This window comes from Paroedura picta, chromosome 1, assembly GCF_049243985.1.
Source record: "Paroedura picta isolate Pp20150507F chromosome 1, Ppicta_v3.0, whole genome shotgun sequence".
Lineage (NCBI taxonomy): Eukaryota > Metazoa > Chordata > Lepidosauria > Squamata > Gekkonidae > Paroedura > Paroedura picta.
Window position 1 is genome coordinate 26,645,971 of NC_135369.1, and position 25,510 is coordinate 26,671,480.

General features: G+C 50.3%; 1 protein-coding gene across 2 annotated transcripts; it reads right to left on the reverse strand.

Moving 5' to 3' along the window:
- Nucleotides 1–534: 534 nt before the first annotated feature.
- Nucleotides 535–18,055, reverse strand: KHK (ketohexokinase). Of its 2 annotated transcripts, none has more exons than XM_077330308.1 (8): nt 17,843–18,055; nt 16,637–16,753; nt 14,467–14,601; nt 6,004–6,076; nt 3,738–3,884; nt 2,106–2,194; nt 1,112–1,269; nt 535–902 (listed from the first exon to the last, which is right to left on the reverse strand). In XM_077330308.1, the coding sequence occupies exons 1-8, from the start codon at nt 17,932–17,934 to the stop codon at nt 817–819; spliced, it is 897 nt and encodes a 298-aa protein (XP_077186423.1). In that variant the 5' UTR covers nt 17,935–18,055; the 3' UTR covers nt 535–816. The 2 variants fall into 2 exon arrangements, with proteins under 2 accessions (XP_077186423.1, XP_077186414.1); XM_077330299.1 differs by lacking the exon at nt 14,467–14,601 and adding an exon at nt 14,261–14,395 and having other exon boundaries at nt 17,843–18,048.
- Between the last annotated feature and the right edge of the window lie 7,455 nt (nt 18,056–25,510).

Consider the following 25,510-nt stretch of genomic DNA (forward strand, 5'->3'; position numbering starts at 1 on the left):
AGTCCCCACCATTTTCTGGATGTAGCCTTAGGGTTAGCCACCACCTATTCTCCATGTGTTCATGTTTGTGCTAAGTGCCATTAAGATGCATCCAACTTACAGCGAGCCTAAGAATTAATGACTGCCGAAACAGCCTATCGTTAGCAGCCGTGCTCAGGCCTGGCACACTGAGGGCTTTGCTGTGGTCAGCCCATCTCATGTTGGGTCTCCCCTTTCTTCCTGCTGCCTTCCAACTTTTCCTGATGAAGGAGAGACAGAATCTATCCAGTGGCTTAATTAAGCATAAGAAGATAAAAAGTCTCTTGTTCTTTATTTAGACGTTGACTCTGTCAAAACGGTTTCTAGATTCATTTGTTTTCCGTTTTCAGTCTGGCTTTTGTCAGTGGCAATGAGTCCGTCCTTGTTAATATTTGAATATAATGAGGCAAATGCTCCTGTATCATGGAGAGTCAAGGCTGTGAGCTCTTGATCTCGCTCCATGATCTCGCTCATGGAGAGTCAAGCTTGTATGGAACTTGCACACAGAGCCAGCCATGATCTCCAAATCTGAGCACTTTTATTATGGATCTGTTCTCAGGAAGTGGAAACACAAGCGAGTCCCCACTGGGGACAAGAGCACCAGGGCCAGCCAGCGCACGGGGCACAGTGCATACAGGCTGCCTAGAAATGCTCAGCCTATCCCCCTCCCGCTAGCTGTGAGTTGCATCGAGGCAGCACCAGCATCCTATGGCGTGGGCGCAGTGCAGCAGCGGGAGATTTGGTCCTTGGCTTGGAGAAGGGTCCCAGACTCAGCAGCCACGGCTCCCGGAGTGCAGCTCACACGATCCCATCATAGCCGTGCACCCCGCACTTCCGGCCAGCCACCTGGCACCCATAAGCGATGGCCTCGTGAAGCGGTCTCCCTGCCGCAGAAAGCAGAGCGTCAACTCTCTCCACGAGGCAGAGGCACGGCCAGCAGCCTGTTTGGATCTGCTGGGAAGACTTGAAGGGGAAATGGGCAGAGGGAGGCGTCTGGAGCATCTGGCCCTGTGCCCTGGTGCTGCTATTTGACAAGGCCTGAGGAACTGGACAGGACAGACGTGTGGGAGGAGGGGAGGGCTGCTGTACTCACCCCTGCTTAGGGCCAGGATAACAGACGCGTTGAAGGTGTCCCCGGCCCCCAGAGTGTCCACGACGTCGTCAGGGGGGCAGGCATCTGAGTGCACCAGTGTCCCATCTGGCCCCATCGCATCGGCCCCGTGCTCAGCCCAAGCACAGATCACGGTGGCCCTGGGCAGGGAAGCAGGGAGTTGGCGGGGTGAGGACGCAGGGGCCCCTCTCCACCTGTGAGCATTGCCTCCTACCGAAAGGGGCAGAGCAGAAGCCAGGTGCCTGGCCATTCAGGTAGGATGGAGAACCCCGCTGCAGTATGAGTGTGGGTGGGCGTCACAAAATGGGGTGCCCTGAGCTAGACTGGCAGCGTGGAACTGAAGGGAGTGGTTTAGGTATTCCAACGGCAGTCTTTGCAGGGGAAGCCCTTTGCAGGGCAAACGCACGTGCCCTCACACCACCAATTCAGGCAGAAGCCAAGGGAGCATATTGAGGTTGGGATCAAGAGAGATTTCCAAACCAGTCAGACAAACTGGGGGTGGGGGGAACTGCCACAGAGGGCCACTGAGTTGCATTCTCTGGCATGCTCACTGAAGAGTGTTAAAGAGAAGTGTAGGCTTTTACACCTTGCTTTTCTCGGCCTTATGGAGTTTCCAAAGAGCTGACAGTAGCCTTCTTATTCTCCCCACATTAGGTACCTTGTGAGGTAGGTAGGACTGAGAGAGCTCTGAGAGAACTGTGACTAGCCCAAGGTCACCTAGTAGGCCTCAGTTGGAAGAGTCGGGAATCAAGCCCAGTTCTCCAGACTGGATTGTTGCCCGTAACCATGACACCACACTGACTTTCCTCCGGACAGCTGTTGACCACAGGTCAAGTCGGGGACTTTCTCCTGCTGCTGACGGGTGCTGTGAGGCCCCTCTGCACTCCGACTCCATTCCCTACACTCCCTTCTGGCCAAGGCTCTCTACGAAGCAAGTCCAGTCTAACTACCCGGCCTGACGTGGGCCTCTGCCTACCCTGGCTTCACACGCCTGTACAGCCCCTTCACCGCTTCAGAGGCAGAACAGAAGCCCAGATCTTTAGCCACGTCCTTGCTGACAAACACCTGGAAGAAAGAGAAGAGGGGCAAGATCACCATTGCTTCAAGCTACTTTGCCTAGCCCAGCTCAGATGACTGTTGGGGGGCGCAGGGGCTTCATAAGCAGGCCACGAAGGGCATGGGGGACACACAGGAAGCTGCTTTGTACTGTTTGTTTATTTATTTGATTTATTTCCCGCCACTCCCTGACAGGCTCGTGGCGGGTAACAATAGTCTTAAAACCCCATTCAAACTCCCACTAAAAGACCTTAAAACTCCCAACATGGCAGAAAAAATATCCCACTCCCACCCCCACTACTGAGGCAACGGAGTAATGGAGGAGGAACAATGTACACTTCAAACACCGGGGGGGGGGGGGACACAATAGATCTATCTCGCCGACCCCAGCCTCAACCATAGACCTGGTGGAAGAGCTCCGTTTAGCAGGCCCTGCGGAACGTTGACAGATCCCACAGGGCCCGCAGCTCACCCAGGAGCTCATTCCACCAGGTAGGTGTCAAGATGGAAAAAGCCCTGGCCCTGGTTGAGGCCAGGCGCGCTTCCCTAGAGCCAAGAATGACAAGTAGATTTCCCCCCACAGAGCGTAAGGCCCTGCCTGGGGGGGCGGGGCATTATAGGGCGATAGGCAGTCCCTCAGGTCTGTGGGTCCCAACCCGTGTAAGGCCTTAAAGTTTAAAACCAAAACCTTGAACTGGATCCAGGCAACAATTGGCAGCCAATGCAACTGCCTCAGCCGCGGCTGGATGTGGGCCCTCTAAGATGTGCCAGTGAGGACCCTAGCAGCTGCATTTTGCACTAGCTGAAGTTTCCGGATCAAGGACAAGGGTAGGCCCGCGTAGAGCAAGTTACCCTTAGATTCTTGTACTATTGCTCCACCAAGGTCAGCCTTGCCCATTGGGACTGATTGGGGCTCCTCCGCTTGAGCAGAGGTAGTCAACCTGTGGTCCTCCAGAAGTTCATGGACTACAATTCCCATGAGCCCCAGCCAGCAAACACTGGCAGGGGCTCATGGGAATTGTAGTCCATGGACATCTGGAGGGCCACAGGTTGACTACCTCTGCGCTAGAGGTCTTCCACATCTCTGAATCCTTTTTAGGTGGAGATGCTGGGCACTCAACCTGGGATCTGCCTGCTTTACCATTGAGCCACAACCTCCATCCCCCACCCCTGGTTCTTTTCTACTATTGTTAGAATTACCTAGCAGGTATCTGAACATGCTGGTTGCCCTGACTTGTAGCTGAATAATTGGATCCACCAGTTAACAGCAAAAAGTCAAATGGGCCACTGAAATGTGTTTTGGCATTCCAAGCAGCTTGAGCATTAGGCTTCTTCCTAGGAGGATGGCAGGTCTCTATAGCTTTATAGTTTTGGGGACTCAACCATTGGCTTTGCAATATCACCATTAATGGGGCAACAGCTGTTGGGCAGGCCCTAATCCAGATTGGGATGCCTGTTTTTGGCTTGTCCCTTAACTAGCCACACCTGTCCCAAGTTCCACCAAGGCAGCCCCTTAGATTCTTGACGGCTCCCACCTTTTGGGGCTCCCTACCACATCTCCGTAGCCAAAGAGCTGGTATAATTCTGGCCGTGGCTTCTCCACCTCCACGGATGTGCCTATGCGCTGAGATTCCAAGCGGGTTTGGTTATGTTCCTCTACCCGTCGTATCATCTTCACCTGTTCAGAGGCGTTCCTGCCCTGGGAAGAGAGTTGTGCTCAGTGGGGCAGGCTGCTCAGACCCCACTGCCCAGCTCATTTATTTGAACAGCTGTTGAGAACTGCAGGGGAGGGCCTGCCTCTTCCCAGTTCTCTAGCAGTGGCTGCAACCACCCTGCCCATGGCTGACACTTGGCACTTTTGTAATCTCAGGATAACATTACAGCAGGGGTAGTCAACCTGTGGTCCTCCAGATGTCCGTGGACTACAATTCCCATGACCCCCTGCCAGCATTTGCTGGCAGGGGCTCATGGGAATTGTAGTCCATGGACATCTGGAGGACCACAGGTTGACTACCCCTTCATTACAAGATAAAGGTCTTGTAATGCAGGCCAATATTAACACCCCCAGGATAACATTACAAGATAACAGTCCTGTAATGCAGGCCAATATTATCACCCCCAAGTTTTTAAAACTTTCCTCAGGTCTCCCCTGCAAAGTATCAGGGCATTAAGCTTTTCTCTAGTCTTGAGGCTCTGGCAAATGCCCAACCTGACCATCCTGGGAAACCAGCCCTGCGGCCAAGTTGGAGGCAACAGCTGCTTACATGACGCTGCCTTATACTGCCTGGCCACTGAACTGTTGGTCCAAGGTTGAACCCTCATTGGCAGGGGCTTAGGCAGGGCTCTTCCCAAGGGGTTAAAACCTAGACTTTCTGCATTTAAAAGAACCACGGAGTCCTATATGAACCTACCCAACAGCTGAAATTATCTTACAAGGCCCTGCTTTGGGTCATCCCCCCACAAAGTCAATCAATCAATTAGGCACGTGACAACCCAGAGAGGGCCTTTCTGGCCATGGCACTGAAACGACAGAATATGAGTTTTAATGTGTTTTGATCATCGCCGTTTCATTGACGTCGTAAGCCGTCCTGAGTTCCACAAGATAGGAAAGCGGCTAACAAATGGTTAAATAAACAAAACGTACCAACTCTCCTTCAGGATAGATCAAGATGGGTAGCCATGTTAGTCCATTTGTAGCAACAGAAAGAAGCAAGAGACCAAAATGTAGTGAGCAGTGACTCACAAAAGGTCTCTCCCAGGGATATCCATCTGTCCTCTGCTGTCACTGTTTTCCACCAGTCAGTGAAGACTATTTTGCTTCATCTGGCATTCCTCCTTCCTGCTGTATGCTTTAAGGATTGTTTTCTCCATATTTAATGTTTACTTTAGTTTTTGGTTTCAATTGCTTTGGCAACTGCTTTATGGCAGGTGTTTGTGACGTTTTAACGGTGAGCCACCTGGGGACACAACGGCAGCATACCCATTTGGGCTGGAAAGGAGGAATGGCAGAAAGGAAGAGCTCCTGAGCCACGCTGCTCCTTAGCATGCCTGCAGCCACCTTGCCTAAGTGGGGATTTTAACCAGCCTGAAAGGAGAGATGGAACACCAACCACAGAGAAGGGGAGGGAGGGGAAACAGCAACGGGAACAGCAAGCACAAAGAGGCAAACCAGCTGGAGGAGAGCTCTAAGAGGGGCTGAGAGAGCTCTAAGAGAACTGCTCTGTGAGAACAGCTCTAATGGGACTGTGAGTGGCCCAGGGCCACCCAATTGGCTGCCTGAGGAAGTCTGGGGAATCAAACCAGTTTCCCAGATCAGAGCTTGCCACTCTTAACCACTACACCACACTGGCTCTGGAGAAGCAGAGGAGGATATCTGGAGAGGGACGCAAGACTCGGTGGCCTAAGCAGCAGCAGGCAACTCAGTGCTGCAAAGGAGCACCCACCGACAAGCTGAAGGATACGCCTTCCTCGAGTGGAGCTCTGCCGTCCCATGTCCCACAGGCAGATAGAGGCAGGAAAGGTCAGCAGGCTGCAGTCTTAGGGAGCACGTCCTATTCAACTCAAGGGGCATACATCTGGCTCACCATTAGGGTTGCCACCCTCCAGGTGGTGGCTGGAGATCTCCTGCTATTACAACTGATCTCCAGCCAACAGAGATCAGTTCCCCTGGAGGAAATGGAGGCTCTAGAATTCCCACTGAATTCTCTCCCCTCTCCAAATTCTGTCCTCAGGCTCCGCCCACAAAAATCTCCAGCTATTTCGCAGCCCAGAGCTGGCCGTCCTACTCACTGTGCTTAAGGACTGTAGCCTCAACTCACCTCCCAGTGAATCCACTTGTACTGAGACAGGTTAACCTTTTCAAAATCGGCATCAGTCACATCTGGCAGGTTGCTGCAGAGAGGGGTGGGAGGGATGTAGAGGGGACAAAATCTGTGAGACAGCAGGGGACGCAGGCTACGGGGTCCCCTCCCCAGATTATTCATTTAAATCAACAGCCTGCTCTCAAAAGGCAGGAATGCAAGCAACCATGATTAAGATGCACACCTATTGAAAAATAATTGACAGGGAACAGCCCTCTTCAACTCTGCCTTCCTGTCTGGAAGCCAACTGAACACAAAGAGTTTGGTCGGTCTCGGCTTGTGTTTCCATGGCACCCATCCAGTGCTTCTGGGCAGCTCGCAGCCAAGGCATTAAGCAGCAGCCATCCTTATAGTTTGCCCTCAGAAGCCGGTCCACAGAGGTCAACTCTTTCTGATTAGGGGGGTTCTGTTTACACGTTGCCTGTGGAAAACCCTGCAGCAGCTTCCCTCCCCAGCAGTATGCAGAGAGCATTCCTAAGTGTTGATCTAGGGAACCCTGAAGAGTTTGTTCCTGGCATTTTCAAGATGTCCTCATCATGTGTCCAAGGAGTCTGGTCTCTGAAATACATGGCTTAAAATCTGAACAGACTACTGGAGGGCACTTGGACCCAGGCTAGCTCTGGATAAACATGGGGCAGTTCTGGCAAGGACTGCATTTTGCCAGCATTGAACAGCTGTGGCCTTTCCTAGGCAGAAAAGATCTGGCCAATGTGGTGCATGCCCTGTTTACATCTATATTAGACATTTGCAATGCGCTCTGCACAGGGCTGTGGTAAGAAATGTTCGGAAACTTCAATTGGTGTCGAATGCTGCCGCTAGGAGTTTGACTGGAATGGATCATGGGAACTATAGCACCCCAATTTTGGCCCATCTGCTCTGGCTTCCGAGTTGTTTCTGGGTGCAATTTTGCAGAGCCTGCAACATGGAGCTCTTCCGCCAGGTCTTTGGTTGAGGCCGGGGCTATAAGATCTGGGCTTCCCTCCTTATTGTTTCCCTATTTTATTAAGGCCCAGATGGCTCCTCTAATCCCCCCTGGATCTACCTGTATGAGCAAGGGGACGGGGAGAGTTATTGGTTGCCAACTGGATTTTGGGGGGGGGGGGAGGAATATGATGCTATTTTAAGGTGTTTTATTATAGGTTTTAATGTAGTTTTACCTGGATAGTTAGCCGCCATGAGCTGGTCATGGGAGTGGCGGGGTAGAAGTGGAATTAATGAATAATAAATAAGATTCTGGGCTTGCCCTTTAAAGCCTGACGTGTTTTGGGATCACCATACCTACCTTATGAAGCTGCCCAACCACTATGGCCATCTTCAGAGGCCCCGCTGTGGGTGCCCTCACTGCCTGACTACCCAGGAGAAAGCCGCCTCAGTCATAGCACCAAGTCCTGGGACTCTCTTTCCAGCGAGACCTTTTCTGTTTGGTTTGGTGTTCTCTCAGTGATCCCATCTTCCTGCCCCATGTTTTAATTGCTTGCCTTATGTCTTGGTGTTTTGGCTCTGGTTTTAATTATGTGGGGAGGTTTTAGCCGGTTTTAATGGTTTCACAAGAGCCAGTTTGGTGTAGTGGTTAGGAGTGTAGACTTCTAATCTGGCATGCTGGGTTTGATTCTGTGCTCCCCCACATGCAACCAGCTGGGTGACCTTGGGCTCGCCACGGCACTGATAAAACTGTTCTGACCGAGCAGTGATATCAGCACTCTCTCAGCCTCACCCACCCCACAGGCTGTCTGTTGTGGGGAGAGGAAAAGGAAGGTGACTGTAAGCCGCTTTGAGCCTCCTTCAGGTAGAGAAAAGCGGCATATAAGAACCAACTCTTCTTCTGTATGTTTTAGTTAGCCACCTTGCTGGTCTTTGTGAGGGGAGAAAGGCAGGATATAAATTGGACAAGGTTCCTGGCAGAGGAGCTGGGCTGGGTAAGGCAATTCTTCATGTTTTTTACCTCACAGAAGAGGAAACTGTAGCCTACAGAAATATGAATGACTGGAAGAGGCTTCAGCCCCCCTCCCCAAAACAAAAACAAGGACTAGATTCCCCTCACTCTCCGCTTTGCAATCTCTAAAGAGGAGAGCAGTCAAGCGTGAAAGGAAGGTGAAATGGGCCAGCACACAACATTAGTAAGAAAGTAGCTACCGATAACTCCCAATCTTGTGCTATGAGCCCACTTAAGAAGCAGTACTGGATAAGAAATTTAAATAACTTTGATGCCTGAGGCTAGCCCCCTCTTATTAGACATCCCAGCATGCAATGCATCAGACCAGACACCTCCGAATGGGCCTTAAGCAGTACCAAACAGCATCATCACCTGCTTGAGAGCCAGTTTGGATGTTTGTTGTGGGGAGAAGACTGCAATTGAAGGACTGCAATCTGGATTTTCAGATAGTTAGGTGGATAGGGAATTGGTTAGAGAACCGCACTCAAAGAGTTGTTGTCAATGGTGCTTCATCAGACTGGAGGGAGGTGAGTAGCGGGGTACCTCAGGGCTCGGTGCTCGGCCAGGTACTTTTTAGCATATTTATTAATGATCTAGATCAGTGGTCACCAACCTTTTTGAGGCTGGGGACCGGCAGGGCAACTGCCTGCGCCCACCGTGCAAGTGCGGCTGCGCATTGCACAAGCATGGCCGGGCATGCGCACATGCGTGGCCGAAATCGCACATGAGTGGCACTTTTGCGCACGCGCGATTTTGGCCACGCATGGCGCATGTGCGCATGTGCAGCCACACCTGCACAATGCGCGGGCGCGGTCCTGATTCCCTCTCCCCCCCTCCCGCAGTAAGAAGCTTCCCGGGCTGCAAGCTTGCAGCCCAGGAAGTTTTTTACTGCGGGGGGGGGGCGGGAAGAGGGAGCCGCGGCCCGGCGCCATGGCCTTCTGGGCCGCGGTCCACGGGTTGGGGACCACTGATCTAGATGAAGGGGTGGAGGGACTGCTCATTAAGTTTGCAGATGACACCAAATTTGGAGGACTGGCAAATACTCCAGAAGATAGAGTTCAACAAGATCTGAATACAATGGAAAAATGGGCAAATGAGAACAAGATGCAATTTAATAAAGGTAAGTGTACAGTTCTACACCTGAGTCAGAAAGATGAAAAGCATGCCTACTGGATGGGAGATACGCTTCTAGGTAAGACCTTGGGGTACTTGTGGATTGTAAGTTAAAACATGAGCAGGCAGTGTGATGCAGCGGTAAAAAAGGCAAATGCCATTTTGAGATGTATCAACAGGGGCATGACATCAAAATCACAAGATGTCATAGTCCCATTGTATACAGCACTGGTCAGACCACACTTGGAGTACTGTGTGCAGTTCTGGAGGCCTCACTTCAAGAAGGACGTGGATAAATTTGAAAGGGTACAGAGGAGAGCGACGAGGATGATCTGGGGACAAGGGACCAAGCCCTATGAAGATAGGTTGAGGGACTTGGGAATGTTCAGCCTGGAGAAAAGGAGGTTGAGAGGGGACATGATAGCCCTCTTTAAGTATTTGAAAGGTTGTCACTTGGAGGAGGGCAGGATGCTGTTTCCGTTGGCTGCAGAGGAAAGGACGCACAGTAATGGGTTTAAACTACAACGATACAGGCTAGATATCAGGAAAAAATGTTTCACAGTCAGAGTAGTTCAGCAGTGGAATAGGCTGCCTAAGGAGGTGGTGAGCTCCTCCTCACTGGCAGTCTTCAAGCAAAGGTTGGATACACACTTTTCTTGGATGCTTTAGGATGCTTAGGGCTGATCCTGCGTTGAGCAAGAGGTTGGACTAGATGGCCTGTATGGCCCCTTCCAACTCTATGATTCTAAGAGAGGTAAGAGAAAGCAACTGTAAGCCACTTTGGCTGTTGCAGAATCTGCTTGGCCTTTGGCTGCTTTGGAGGTGACTGCAAGGAAACCTCTGACCTCAAGTACAAGAGAGGTTCAGTTTCCCATAAGAGATAGGCCGAGGTTTATGTTGAGTGAGCAAGCCTGTCCAAAACCCAGATACGTGGCCTAATTAGGGTTGCCAGGCCCACTTGGCCACTGGCATGTTATATTATATGGTTTTCTAATCCTTGCTATCACAAACTCCATTAATGGCTGCCTTTAAAAAAATTTGACCAAGCTGATCAAAGTGCAATTTTATGCATGGGAGAAATTTCCTGTCCCTCTTGTTAGAACTAGGGTTGCCAGATCTCATCTGTCCGCCAGCAGGTGATTGGGGGATGGGGTGTAGAGTGGTCAGATCCAGATTTGGGGGTGGAGCCTGGGGAAGACAGTGAGCAGCAATGCCAGAGAGTCCACCCTCCTGGGCAGCCATTTTTTCCCAGGGAGCTGATTTTTGTTGTCTGGAGATGAGCTTTTGTTCCAGGGGCTTCCCAGGTCCCACCTGGAGTCTAGCATCTCTAGGTCTAATTGCTGTTATTCTATTGCATTGGAAAAGAAATTTCACCCATGCATAGAAGAACTATCATCTTTTTAATTCATGGGCCCCTACTTTTGAGAACAATATCATGCCCCAAGGAGGTCTCAAGGGCTGTCATCTGGGGTGTTTGGGAGGCCAAGGGTTAACAGCCCCCATGATGGGGAACTGGACTCTACCCCATTTCAATTATTAACCCTCCAAACCTGCCCCTGGGACAAAGGCTACCTGGAAGAGATTCCCAGACCGTGCAGGCCCCTACGAATCATTAACCAGAGCTTGCCGCTCCACTGGGATCAAGAGGGGAGCCCATCCCCTATAAAGATTAAGAAACCCCCTCAGGAGGAGTTCCCTTGAGCACAGCCCCATATTTTAAGGGTGAGCCTGAGCATTTGCTGCCTAAGGAACAGGAGTGAAAAGCCCTCCAGCAGAGTATCAGAGAAGGGGGACACTGTCTCAGCACATGTAGGGAAAGAGGGACCACATAGCTGAATATCTCCCCCAAAGGACTTGACTCACCAATTTGCTAGTGGACCCTGGCTGGCGTTGACAAGAGCCAGGGCTTTCTTGGCCCCGGCTCCAGCCCAGTGGAATGAGCTGCCCACAGAGATCTGGGCCCTTTTGGCTCTGTCAAAGTTCCGAAGGGCCTGTAAAATGGCACTCTTCCACCAGGCATATGGTTGAGGCCAGTGCCAGCACTGGATATCAATAAATGGGTCTCCTGCCTGCACCTTACCCCCTCCATCTGAACCTTGGGGATTACAAGTCTAATTCTGGGCTTACTTGATCATGGGGAGTTTTATGATGGAGTGGTTGTGTCTACGAATTTAAAAATAATTTTATAGGCTTTGTTGAATTCTGGACAAATCTGTATACAGTTTTAAGTTATGTTAGTTGCCCCGAGACTGTACAGGAGAGGATGACCTAAAAATCTCACAAGTAAATAAAGAGGCACATAAAGGCCCTTCTGAAGTCACCAAAGCACTTCCTCCTGAACAATAGCAACCTTCCTTTTCAGCTGACATCACGGGATCCAGATGAGCCTATTTGTAAGCCTGCAGCCTCTCACCTTCCACGATCCAGATTCCAGGTGTGGTCTGCTCTAGAGGCTCTTGCACCTGCAACTCTCAATCCATGAGTCAGAGGCACTCAGTGAGGAGGGAAGAATATCACAAGGAGAGAGAAACAATGGTGTGCGATTACCAAGAAGCATGATCAGGAATTAACATTGGTGAAGATGATTGGCTGCATTGTGTAGAATTAGCATGTGAATCTACCAAAAATTAAGGGAGTCAGATCGTTCTTGACCATGCACACATGGTATTTTCCTTCCCACTGGGTGGCGCCACTGTAGGAACCTGCTTGGCTGGTGGGGATTCTCTCTCAAGCAAGTTAAATCCTACTTAAATCCTGATTCAGAGCATTATCTTTGAGCCTTAGCATCAGCAGCTAGAGGTTATGGAACCCTGCATCTTTTGGTTTGTGTCTTCCATCACAGCCATGGCTATGGTCTGGGGGTAGTCAACCTGTGGTCCTCCAGATGTCCATGGACTACAATTCCCATGAGCCCCTGCCAGCAAATGCTGGCAGGGGCTCATGGGAATTGTAGTCCATGGACATCTGGAGGACCACAGGTTGACTACCCCTGACAGAATCTGAATTTGCATGTCTTGGCTGCTGAATCACTTGACTTACTGAGTGGCATCCCGCCACGTGAGCCTCAGTTGTCTGAAGCTGTAAAATGGGAGCAGCATGTCAGGTTGCCAACCATCTTTTAATAGCTGCACAGTAAATAGAAATGCAGCAAAGATCTTCTGCATGCCAGGTTTTCCATGCTGAACTTGGGTTTGTCAGAAGTGCTTTAGGATGCTCTGGGCTGATCCTGCGTAGAGCAGGGGGTTGGACTAGATGGCCCTTCCAACTCTATGATTCTATGATTCTAAGTGGAAACCTTAAAACAGTACAATGACCTACAAGATAGCAGTCAAAAGGTACTTTGTACATCAAGTGTACTAGCTGGGTAATTAATATTAGTTATTGCTGATATGAGGTATGGAGAGAGAGAATAAATACACACCCTACAGATCTCTTTTCTCCATGTCATTTGCCATAATTTGCACAAAGGCAGGACAAATTAGAAAAGTTGGAATCCAGAGTAGCTCCTACCTGTTCAGGGCAAAAGTCCAGAAACTCTAGCTACTGCTTGTTCTGGTGAGAAGGGATCTAGTTCCCACTTCCAAGCATTTACATAACCAAAAGAACCTGATAGTTAGGCCGAAGCATCTCACCTAACAGCTAAGCGAATAACCCATTATCTAGGAAGATCCTGGTTTAAATATCCCCTCTGCCACAAAGGCAAGACACACTTTTCAGTTCCTCTGCAATGCATGATGACAACAGAGCTCTACATTATAGGGATGTTGTAAGAGTGGATTAAAACTAGATGTATAAAGGGTTCTGAAAATGATTTACATGCACTTGTTCTTTGGGAGATACAGGTTTTGTTATTTAGAGCTAAGAAGGGCTGTTCCTCCCAAAATTCTCTTTTTTAAACAACTTTCAGATGGGCAGGAGTCCAGCCTTCCTTTGCAGCTGGCCCTAGAGTGCAACACATGTGCAGGAATAAGGCTCAAAAGTTCTAGCTTGGCTTCTGACCCTTGCTTCACTTAATGTTGCCCAATACTTAAAAACATAACATAGCTGGGGGGGGTGCAGCACTGACAGCCCTATCCTGTACTTCTCTCCACTAGAGCTTCAGTTATCCTAGAATACGAAAAGTCCAATGTCCCACCTGCATTCATTTGCTCCTGGGGCTGTGGTTGGAACTGCTGTGTGAGGAGTGGGTTCCAACCCCCTGTCCTTTGGAGGTTCCATAGCTCAAGGACTGAGAATGTGCTTTGCAGGCAGAATGGCCCGTCAATCCCTCATATCTCTAGCTGCGAGGCCTCTTGGGAAATGCCCTAGAGAATGGTTGCCAGGAAAACCAGACAATGCTGGGCCCAATGGCTGCTTTGCTCTTGTTGAATGGGAGGACCAGAGCTCAGTGAGAAAAGACATGTTTGGCATGCAGAAGGTCCCTAGCATCTCCACCTAAGGGAGTCCAGATAGCTGGTGCTGAGAAAAGTCTGTCTTTCTGCCAGAGCAGACATTCCTGTTGATCAGTCTGATTTGGCAATGACACCTTCTTATATCCAGCTACGTGGTGGTTCCACACAAGAACCAAAAAATCAGCAAAACATAATTTTGGCCTCACAGTTCCGATTCCCAAGAGCCTCTGCTTCCAGAGTTTTGATCTTTCTGCAAAGGCAACGTTGGTAGAATCGGGCAAGAAAATAGGATTGCTGAGTAAGATTTTCTCAACAGCTGGCTTATTTCCCTGCTGCTCCCTCAAGATCAGCAGCATCTTTAAAAATGGCAAAACCCTAAAAAAACAAAACAGATTCAGCTACGCCGTTGAATGCGCAATGCAGTGCAAATATACTTGGAGCACAGGTCTCATTACCTAGTGCTTCTTGATGCAAAATACTCAGCATTCAGGCAGACCTGAGTTCTCCTCTGCATCAGAGAATCTCTCCATAAGGATGGGAGGAGCAAGCTGATTATATGCTTGGGAGTGAACTTCTCCCTTGTGGGAAAAGGAATGGAAGCATCTAACTGGTGACATCACTGCTAGCACCCACATGGCACCAGTGTCCCAAGTGAGGAAGTGGCTGGTTGAAAGAGCTAAGGGGCTTGCTAGAGCAGGCCTAAGGCAAATGGCAGGGTTCCCTCTGGCGCCACCCACTGGCAGGGGGAGTTAGAAGCAGCAGCCAGGCCGGGCCTTACGTGTCAAAGACAGTGATTGTCCGAGAACCATTGGAGCTGTTGACGATGCAGCAGGCACACGGTGTGTCCCCCTGGCTCTGCCAGACCACATGGGCCACGTTCACGTTGCGGTGCTGGAAATCGGACATGATGAAACTTGGGGCCAGGGAAGGGGGAGAGAAAGAGGAGGGTTAGAGACGAAAACAAGGAACGCTCTGCCTACGCACCTCGCAGCGTGCAAGATGGTGCGCGTGCCTGCTGTCGTGTTGCTGATCACCACGGAGATGGGCAACGCACATGCCGGATGCTCGGCCACGTGGGCAAGGTCCACCTTGTAGAGCTTGAAATCGTCACGGACAAAGCTGGGTGGGCAGAGAACAGGGTTGTCTTGGAGAACGCTGTCTGTCTGTAGGGATGGAACAGAAGCCAGGAGCCCTAGTCCCCAAGCAGACTAGGTAGCCAACAGGAAATGCCCCCCCCCCCCCAAGAAAGCACACAGCGACAGCAAACATTCATGGGATGCAGTGGTCTCCATGGCATGGGGGCTAAAATCTCCCCAGGGATTCAACAGCCTCTTTGCTCCCACCTAGTCCATTGTCCTCCCTACAGAGCAGTGGTTCTCAACCTGGAGATCGAGACCCCTTTGGGGATCGAACGATCCTTCCACAGGGGTCACGGTAGGGCGAGCATCTGGGCCCTGGGGGGGGGGCGCCAGCCTATTGCCACTCCTCCTGCAGGCGAAAAAGAGCGAGATCGGCATGGTGGCACAAGAGGCAGAACTGAACTGAGAAACCCCAGGGGAAAAAAACACAATTTATATACAATCATGAACAATGGATTTTCTCGCCATTGGTCAGTTTCGGTTTAATTTCTGTGAAAGAACACTGGCATACTTTTATGGCTGGGGGTCACCACAACATGAAGAACTGTAGTAAAGGGTTGCGGCATTAGGAAGGTTGAGAACCACTGCCATAGAAGGCAATGGTGTCATACTCCTCCCTCCATCCCTTCCTCAAACAAGTCTGATATAAACAGATAGGACTTCTATTTTAAGCAGGAAATGAAGCAAGTAGGCAGCTTTGAAGGTAGGGAACGAGAGTCTGTCTGTTTCCCTTCCTTTGCCAGTTTGCACTGGTTTAAAGGAGTCCATGTCTTGAACACCAAAAAAATGTGAATTTGAATCCTTTGATATTTCTTAATGTTTAAGTGATGCGAAATTTCACTCCCAAATAATTGCAGCTAGTTACTGAAAAGTGAAAGGAGCCCTGGACTCTACCTGCTTGAATGCTTTCACCTACCCGTTCCTTAACTCACATTTTCTGGAGTGTGAAAGGCAGAGTGGAGATTAAATAAAAGAACCAATAAGCTATATCTACCTAGTGGCGACTGAAGGCATTCTGTCCATGTTCAGAGGCACAGGCGTCATTAAGTCCCCTGTTCCAGGGTTCATTCCCACTTTTCCAAAAAAGAGCATGGCTCAGACAAACTGTGCACAGGTGCAGACACTCTCCTAACCGTTTCTGCTTGCTCTGTTTTTACATAGTTTAATGTAATGGGCTCCTGAATGCACTGATAAACCGAAAGCGAGATCTGGAATCCATGAGACTGGTGAGTCCCAGGCCTTGTCATTTCCCACTAGCCCAGCAACACAACAGAGCTCTTCTTCCCTGCTAAGCAGCAAATGGTAAACATGGCCAGAATGAGGGAGAGGAGCTGACCCTGGCGCCTGAACCTTGTGTTATGCTTGGCGTGTTTGCCAACCGACCCAGCTGCAGATCAAGGCAGGCTTCTGTTCTAGAGTCATGAGCTTCCCCAGGAAGAAGAGACAAGGGTTATGGCAGGACAGCAGAGGTGGGGGGAAGGTGCTAAAAAAAAGGAGGATCCAATTCATTATTAACTTCTTTACTGAAGTATCTGCATCCCTCCTTTCCTCTTGGTTCAAGACAGCTCTTAAGGGAAGAGCTGGCCCCTGAAGGAAATTCATTCCACAGCCGCTACCCTAAATATTACCTTGGAGGCTGTGCTGAGAGGCCATTCCGCAGGAAACCAGAAAAGTGTCAGAAACCTCCATGTGCTTCACGGCAGAGGAGACCTATGGGGGCCTTTTCCCCCTATCCATGATAGTGCAGTTACTACCCCAAACTAGTTCGCTGCTTCCAAAATGGCAGCAGCTTTGCCAACCCAAGCTGGTCTATTCACCCTTCCTGTTGAACAAAGGTTTGTGGCAAGGGAGCACATATCAATGTTGTGTCTCCCTTTCCCCCAGTGCATGTATTCTTGTACAGACATAAATATGCTGGGAAACTGGTTAAGTCCCACAGGAGACCTATTTCTCCAGGGACTGCCCATCCTGAAGGAGAAAAGATGCAGGCCTCCCCCCTTCCCTCGTGCACTTACTTGGCTGCATGGCCTGGAGCCAGTGAGCCCATGAAAGCACAGGGTGCCCCCAGCAGAGACAAGACCGTGCAGGTGTTGGAGGCATTCCCCCCTCGCTGCCAGCGCTGTGAGTGACACCTGGAAACACACCAAAGGTCAGAGTCATTTGCGCAATCAATCAATCCAGCAAAACATTTTGCTGAATACAACATACGTTCTTGATGGCTTCCAACAGTGCCTCTGACACCTTTCTCACTAGGACTCCAAAGGCAAGTTGATACAATCAAAAGGATGGGACAGCCCAGTAAATAATGCAATAGCACTGGATCGTGGAAATCCAAAAGCAGAACTGAAGCATAAATACTATCATGTCACGCTAAACCAGTGGTTCTCAACCTGGGAGTTGGGACCCCTTTGGGGGTCTAACGGCCTTTTCACAGGGGCCACAGCAGGGCAAGCAGCTTGGCTAGGGGGGTGCCATCTACACAACAGCCTTGCGGGGTAGATCAAGATAGTGCACTCGTCTGTCTGGAGCAGCAGAAAAAAGAGATTGGCATGGTGGGACAAGAGGCAGAACTGAACTGAGAAACCCCAGAAAAAAAGCCAATTGATATACAATCATAAACAATGGATCTTCCCACCATTGGTCAGTGTCGGTTTAATTTCTGTGAAAGGACACTTGCATCATTGTATGGTTGGGGATCCCCACAACATGAGGAACCGTATTAAAGGGTCGCGGCATTAGGAAGGTTGAGAACCACCGCGCTAAACGATGGGGAAACGATCTGGTCGGATCTGATTTATAGCAACAGGCTCTGGTTGTAGGGACTACAGGAGGAGTGGCCAGCTCTGCAACCGTCGGGGCAAAACTTCCGGAAACACGGAGAGCTCACAACTTGCGAGGCGAGCCAAGCCACCTCCAGGGCAGAGGCAGCCCTAACTGGACCGACCGCTAGATTTGGGACTGTGGGAACACTGGGAGAAGCTCTTGGCCTCCTGGGCGAGACACCTGCGTCACGGATTGCTGACCGCAGCACCGGCGTTGCACACACCCCTGTCCCTGTCCCGGCTGGACGCGGCGGGGAAGGCGGAGAGGAGCAAAAGCCCAATCCGCATTAGCCTTGGCGAACGCGGGACTGCCGGAGGAGGGGGCGTTCAGTCCCGATTAAGGCCCGTTTGGATGACCTCCACCGTTCCCCCAACCACCCCAGCCCTCAGTGGCCTGACCTGGTGTCCGTGTCCTCCTCCGGGTAGCGATCCACCACGCTGATGATATCCAGGCACACGAGGCCGACGCACAGGATTCGCTTCTCCGCCATGGAGGCAGGCCGACGCCCGCGCGGTTGTGTGTGCAGCGCCCGGCGCCCCACGCCGCTTTCACGGTCCCCAGACGCCGCCCGCCGCTCCGGCCCTCGCCCGGCGCCGATTGGCTCCTCCTGGCACCGCGCATTCAGCACCGCCCCATTGGCCGCATCGGGCGCTGCCCGCGGGCCCCCTTCGCCCGCCCTGGAGATTAGCGCCGCCCTTCCTGCGGCCCGACCAAGCCTTGGAGCTCTCCTGGCCCGCGGGGCGCCTGCGTGGTGCGCCTGGCTGGCAGAGGAAAGCGTGGCGCGATGGTCCTGTGGGTGGGAGAGGCTTTTTTCCCCGGGGAAAGGGTTGCCGGGCAAGCTGTGCGCACTCCTTGCCTGACCCTCTAGAGGCGGCGGACGATGCAGGGGTATTGAGGCGCCGGGACGGACTTAGTGTGGACTCAGTCGGAGGTGCATTTGGAGTGGCCAGAACAAGTGGGGAGATCTGCAGAGAGCAATTTCCCACTTAGCCACGATGTCCTGGCGCATAGGCTGGGGGGGGGGGGTGTCAAGTGGGTAGCCGTGTTGGTCTGAAGTAGCACAACAAAAGTTGTGGCACCTTTAAGACCAACTCAATGGCACCTTTAAGACCAACGAATTTTTATTCAAGGCGTGAACTTTCATGTGCCTGCACATGAAAGCCCACACCTTGAATAAATCTTGGTTGGTCATGAATGTGCCATTGGACTATTATTTGGATTTTTTAAAATACCACCCATTCTTTATGGTTCTGGGCAGTTTACATGGAACATTTCATACATTTACATGGACCATTAAAACATATTTTGTGTGTGGGGGGGAAGGATGGAATATTTACTCAGACTGTCTCAGTGAAGGAATTCTGGACATCTTTCCTCTCTCAGTCTGTTTTCTTTGTCTGAGATTCAAATGAGTATGAGTGAAAAAAATGATATTTTTAAATTGTCGATGGCATTTAAAAAAAATAAAATGTCATATTTAAATAATGTAAATTACTGTGGGTGAGCCTGGTCCAGATTCAGCGCCATCCCCCCTCCAAGGAAATAGTCTACGCCCCTGGCTAGGTGAGCCACTTTGAGCAGGAGAAAAGTGCCATAATTCGAACAGCTAAGGAATCTGCACTGCAGCCTCTCTAGCTTGGCAGGATGGGTTTGATTCCCCGCTCCACCACATGCAGCCAGCCGACAGAGCAGTCCTGTCAGACAGGGCGTCTGTTATGGGGAGAACAATAAAATCAGAGTCCAGTAGCACCTTTAAGACCAACAAAGATTTATGCAAGGTGTGAGCTTTCGAGTGCAAGCACCCTTCGTCAGATTTTATTGTGCTACTTCAGACCAACACGGCTACTCATTTGAATCCACTGTTATGGAGAGTGGAAGGGAAGGCAATTGCAATCTGCTTTGAGACGCCTTTAGGTAGTGAAAAGCAGGGTATAAAAACTGATTCCTCCTTAGTGGTCAGGGAGAATAGTACAAGAGCAGGTGCTCTTTAGATACACATATGACCCAGGCCACACAGGCCCTTGATTGGTTCTGGAAGGTAACTGGTATCCAGTACAGGTGAGCAAGAATATATTCTTTCTTTATAGCTTGCTTTTCTAATGGAGAATAAAGACTGCAAAAAGTAGTTCAGACAGCATAAGTCATCCAGTGTACAAGGAAATAGACTGTATGTGTAAAGTGCTGTCAACTCACAGGCAACCTATGGCAACCTCAGCAAGGGACTTTTGAGGTAGGTGAGATGCCAAGGTGATTTGCCATTGCTGTCCTCTGCAGAGCCTCCCTTGGTCTCCCATCCATGGACCGGCCCTGCTTAGCTTCCAAGATCCAACAAGACTGGGCTATATCATGCTGCCTTCTCTCCAGAACTGGGATTACAGATATGGAAAATAATACAAAAAGAAAAAGCTGTCTAAGGCCTGGCACATCACAACACACAATCTTGGTTTCAAAGGTAGAAGGCAATGCAGTGAAAATAAGTTGCCTATAATAAACACTGCAATAGACTCGCATTCCATTATAAAAGCAATCTCATTGGAACATTTTGCAGCCTGACCTCCTGAGGCAGGCCGTTGCACACGGTGGGAGCCCTAACACAACACGTGTCAGTCTTTTCCATTACGCTCGGAAGGCTTTGCTTAGATGAGTCATATTATTTCTCTAAACAAAAAGCAGGTCACAGAAGATAGCATCAACTACAGCTCCTAAGTTCTCTTCAATGGCAGCCCATCGGCTGAGGTCCAGATGAGATTATCAAAACATAAAAGGCGGCTGACTGGCTTGTCAGTCTAGCCGCCAAAGTTGATGAAAAGCCCGGCTGGTCACCGCAGATCATTCTACAAAGCGGGATGCCAAGAAATCCTTAAAGCGATGAATCTGATCCTTCGGAGGGAGTGTGACCCCGTCTAGGGTAAAAGAACTCGCCAAGTTGACATCAAAGGGATCCTTCAGCCATCCTTATTTGATTTGATTTATTAAATATTCTTTAGGCTGAATCTTATCTGCATCCAGCTGACAGTTATTCCCCCTTATCTAGTTCATAGCAGTCTGGGTGCTGGCACATGCATTACAACGACCGCTCCTGGACCTAATAGAGAACAGAACGGTGCTGTTATCTGCCTATTGTTCATTTAAAATAATTTCTCTCCCACATGACTTTCAAGGCGTCTGAGGAATGTTACATCTTACATAAATCAATACAAAAACAATCCTCAGGAGGTAAAACACTCCCTAAAAATAAACAATAACCATTAGTGAGACAGTCAGTACAAAGAGTCGAAAGTGAAAACCGCAAGTATCTGAAAGCATTCAAAACATCAGTGGTGCGATAATGACTAATAATGCAATTAAATTAATAGTGTAATTTTTACACACCTTTCATTCAAATGGATGATCAATTATCCTCAACCCAAAAGCCCTGCTGGAAACTACCATCATGTCACAACTGACTTATGGTGTCCCCACAGGAGACATGCAGAGGTGGTCTGTACAGCACCTCTGTGGCTTCACATCCAAGTACTATTTTTAAATATATATATACTAGAAAATAAGCCTGCGGTAGTGTTAATACAGCGGGCGCTAGCTGTTAGTCCTGCGCCCCCCCCTCGCTGCGGCCTACCTGACCCAGCAGAGTCCGAGCGGGTCTGTGTGCGGGCAGGGTGGGGCGGGGCGGTGGACGCTGGTGGCTCTGGCGCTGCCGCCACTGATCACGGGCCCGCTGCGGACGCTGAGCGCGGCTTTGCCGCCGCCACCGATCGCGGCCCCACCACTGCCGCCGATCGCGGCTCTGTTGGCTCGGCCGATCGCATGCTGGCCGCCGCCGCCGATCGCAAGCTGGCTGCCGCCGCCGATTGCGGCTTGGCGAGTGCGGCCGATTGCGGCCCCGCCGCCGGCGCCGTTCATGGCCCTGATGGCAGCTCTTCTGCCACGTCCTTTGCCATCACAGCCAGCTCCGCCACGACTGCCGTCCCTGTCGCTGCCGCCGGCGCCGCTGCTGTCGGTTCCGGCGGCTCCGTCTCCACTGCTGCTGCCACTGCTGGGCCCACCGCCACCGTCGGGATGGTGAGCGAAGTAATGGTGGCGGGCGGGCGAATGTGGGGAGAGTGGAAGGGGGCAGATCGGGAGGCGCTTTGCGCCTCCCGATTAGTCAGTCCGGTGGCAAGGGACCAATTGTGAGCCGGACTGACAATCGAAGGACCCAATCGGCAGGCGCTTTGCGCCTCCCGATTGGCCCCTTCGATTGTCAGTCTGGGGGAAGGGGCCTATTGGCACCCTTCCTCATCCCGGACAGGGCCCGCCCTCGGGGCCCTTACTGCTTTATTTAATCCGCTCCGCTAGGAATGGTTAAAGATATTTAAATTTATAAACCACCTTCTCCACTTGAGCAGACTCAGAGCTGAACGACGTATGTCCGTAGTACATTAAAAGCACAGTTTTATAATTCTAATATATATTCTCTGGGTGCAAAAACCAGGGGGGAGGCCAGTTTCATTCATTCATTCATTCATTCATTCATTCTTATATTTATTTTTTCATTATATTTATATTCTGCCTACCCCTGAGGCTCAGGGTGGTTTACATAGAACATAGATGTTGATGTTTTAATGCTTTACTGGCCTCAACTGTAGGCCTGGTGGAAGAGTTCTCTTTTGCAGGCCCTGCGGAACTGGTGAGCTCCAACAGGGCCCTGATGTTTTCTGGGGTCTCATTCCACCAGGCAGGAGCCAGGGCTGAAAAGGCCTTCGTTCTGGTTGAGGTTGGGGCTGGGGACCACTAGCCTGTTTGTGTTGGCTGAGGGCAAGATTCTTCTGGGGAGAGGTGCTCCCATAGGTACGCAGGACCTAGACCACATATGGTCTAGGTCCAACTTGACCCGGAATACAATTGGTAACTAGTGTAGCTGCTGGAGAACATGTTGGGTATGGGCCCTCCAAGAGTCCTCGTCAGAACTCAGGTTGCTGCATTTTGCCCCAGTTGCTGTTTCTGGATCAGAGCTAAGGGAAGGCCCGTGTACAGTGACTTATAGAAGTTCTGTCTGGAGGAGACCATGACATGGATGTCTGGCCAGTTGTTCCAGGGCCAGACCCATATCCAACTGGGCAGCAGTGCCCTGAAGCTAGACAAGGGGCTGCAATGGGCACCTCTGAGTCGGTGAGGGCTCCCTGGTCCACCTGTGCTGGGCGCTGAGGGCCGACAGAGAGTGGCCGAAGGAAGATGCAAAAAGACATGGCGTTTGAGGCAGGGGCGGAGTCAGGGAGGTCAGGGGGGCCTGAGAAGCAGCAATAGAGGCCAGGCCAAGAATGGGGTCCAGTAGTGGTGCCAGCAGATGCGTGGCAGAAGCCAGGCTGAAGCAAAGCGTGCCACACCATGCTGGAGGATGAAACTCCAGGTGCCTGGGGGCATAGTTTCTCTGGCTGTGTGCCGAGATGCAGGCAGAGGTCTCCAGCCTTCACCTGGAGCTTGTCAACCCCATATGGGTCAATCCCCTTACTGTCCTCTTAACAAAAAACCTGCTTCTCCAAAAGAAGAAAATTCTGGTTACAGGCCTGTCTGGGGCCAGATAGGAGGCTAGTAGGTTGGCTTGAGAGAGGAAAAAACGTCAGCTGAGCTACTTTCGTGACCTGGCGGAATCCAGGGTCATTCCCAGACAGGAGGAATTCAGGGTCATTCCCAGATTCCTGGCAGTCTGTGCAGTGGTAAGATGTAGTCTGACAAGATTGGGGAGGCGCGCTTCCTCGTCAGGCCCTTTTCTAGCCAGCCTAAATTCCTAGCCAGAATCTCTCTGGGGGAGGGACTCTCCTAGCGGCAAGCTCTGGTATGTGGGGTCCCTCAGGAAGCTATTCTCTCCTTGATGTTTAACATCTACATCTGCTCCTTTGCCTATCTGGTCTGGAGTTTCAGGCTGGGCTGCCATCAGTACACTCATGGTACCCAGTCATTCCTGCTAACTGATAGCCATCCGTCTACACTCCCAAACTCTTTGGCTGGATGTCTGGAGGCCATGGTGGACTGGCTCAAGTGGAGTCAGCTGAAGTTAAAGCCAGCTGAGATGGAGGTCTTCTGGCTGGGCCAGCATGCCACAGGTGAAGTAGTACAACTCCTAGCCTTGACAGGGTCCCATTGACATCTTTGGCCAATGAAGAGCCTGGGTGTGATTCTGGATACCTACCTATGAGACCATCTCTGCCAGGCATGACAACTTGTACCCTATCTGTCAGCATCCAACCTAGCCACCGTGATCAATGCAACCTCCAGATTAAATTACTGTAACGCAGGGGTACCCTTGACAATGGAGAACACATATTCAGCCTGTAGTTTCCCAGCTGCATGGACTTCAGATTGGAGACTGGATCAGGTTAAATGTTCTGGTTCCTACCTTTAACGCTCTAAACGGACTGGGGCCCTCACATCTACAGGACTGCCTCTTCCAGTATACCCCCCAAAAGTATTGAGATCAAGTGATCAAAACAGGCTCAGGATCCTCGTCCCCAAAGAGGTAAAACTGGCCTCAGCCAGGATCAGGGCCTTTTTGGTCCTGGCTCCAGCCTGGTAGAACACTTTGCCTAATGAGACCAGGGCCCCTCAGGACTTTCTACAGTTCCACAGAGCCCACAAGTCAGAATGCCTATGGTTGAGGCCTGGCCATAACATTAAGAAATGCCAGCCTCCCTGCTTGAATCCACCCTATTAACTAAACCAAGATCTGATCAGCCCCTTCAGTGAGTCTTAATTCTGGGAAGAGGCAGTGGCTTTTTAAATTATTTTAAACCTTAAATTTAAATTGTACTTTTGATTGAAATGTTTACGTAATGTATGGTTAATTTATCTGTATTTTAATGTTGTTCTAATCTGAAGTGAGCAGCCCTGAGCCGCCAAGGAAAGGGCGGTATACAAGTATAATTATAAATAAATAACTAGTCTTGAAGAGGAAAGTGGGCTATGCATTTAATTAATTAATAATAAGTCAATAACAAGGCTTTGGACATCAATACTGCAGCCTCTGAGGAACAACTCCATGGGCAGCCTACACCCCAGCCATGAGGTCACTCTTTGTGAGTCCAAGCAGGGAGTGGCAAAAATGTGTTTTTTCTTCTGTTCTACCACAACAACTTCACTCAAGTCAGCAAGGACATCTGTCAGGTGCCAGCCTGCAAATGGACAGAATCAACACCTGCCCATAAACCTGTTGTAGCTCCCACCCTGTAGAATGGCCTGCCCAAGGAGGTCTGGAAAGCTCTCACTCTCCTATGCCAAACAAAACCATTCAGGAGGGTTTGTCTGCACAGGTAAAGGGTGGCACTGTACAAAATGATCTTCCAACCTTGCTTAGATAAACTGTTAGAGATGGTGGACTCTGCTAACGTGGACCGCTTATTGTAAGTAGGATTCTATTTATGTAATTTCTGTCCCACTTAACATGTCATGTGAATACTTCTGCTATGCTTCAGTTCTTCGTGGGGTTTCTAAAACCCTAATGCATCGGCTACTGAACGTTCCATTTTGTTGATTGTGTTGACTCGCTATGTATAATCCGCTTGAAGTCCCTGTGAAAAAGGCAGACTATAAACCACGTAAAAACAAGCAAACAAATATTAATCACTGATGTCCTTTCCAGTAATGTATATGTTATGGAGGAGACAAGAGAAGGCTTGGGGTGGGTTGTGGGGGTTTTTTTTTTTTTGCCTTTTTTGGCCTCACAACATCATGGTATTTTTTTTACCAGGCCAATTTCAGCGGGTGTAGGAACATGCCAGCTTCAGAGGAACTGTTAAATAAGATGTCATTTGACCTACTTTGCAGCATCTCTACCCTCTGGAAGGAAACATGACAGTTACTGTCTACTGAAGATGCTAGAAAGCAGAATTCAGAATAGTGGGAAAACACAGATATTCTCTGCTGCGGATCAGAAAGATCACCAGTGTTACCCGTGGGCAGTGGAGCCATGCTTGGCCTTCCCTGCATTCGTGCAGCACTTCACGCTTGAGTTAAGTGGGTGTTTTAGGAGGGAAATTCATTTGACGTTCGTCCACAACATCTGTGCTCTTGGACATAGAAACACACATCTACCT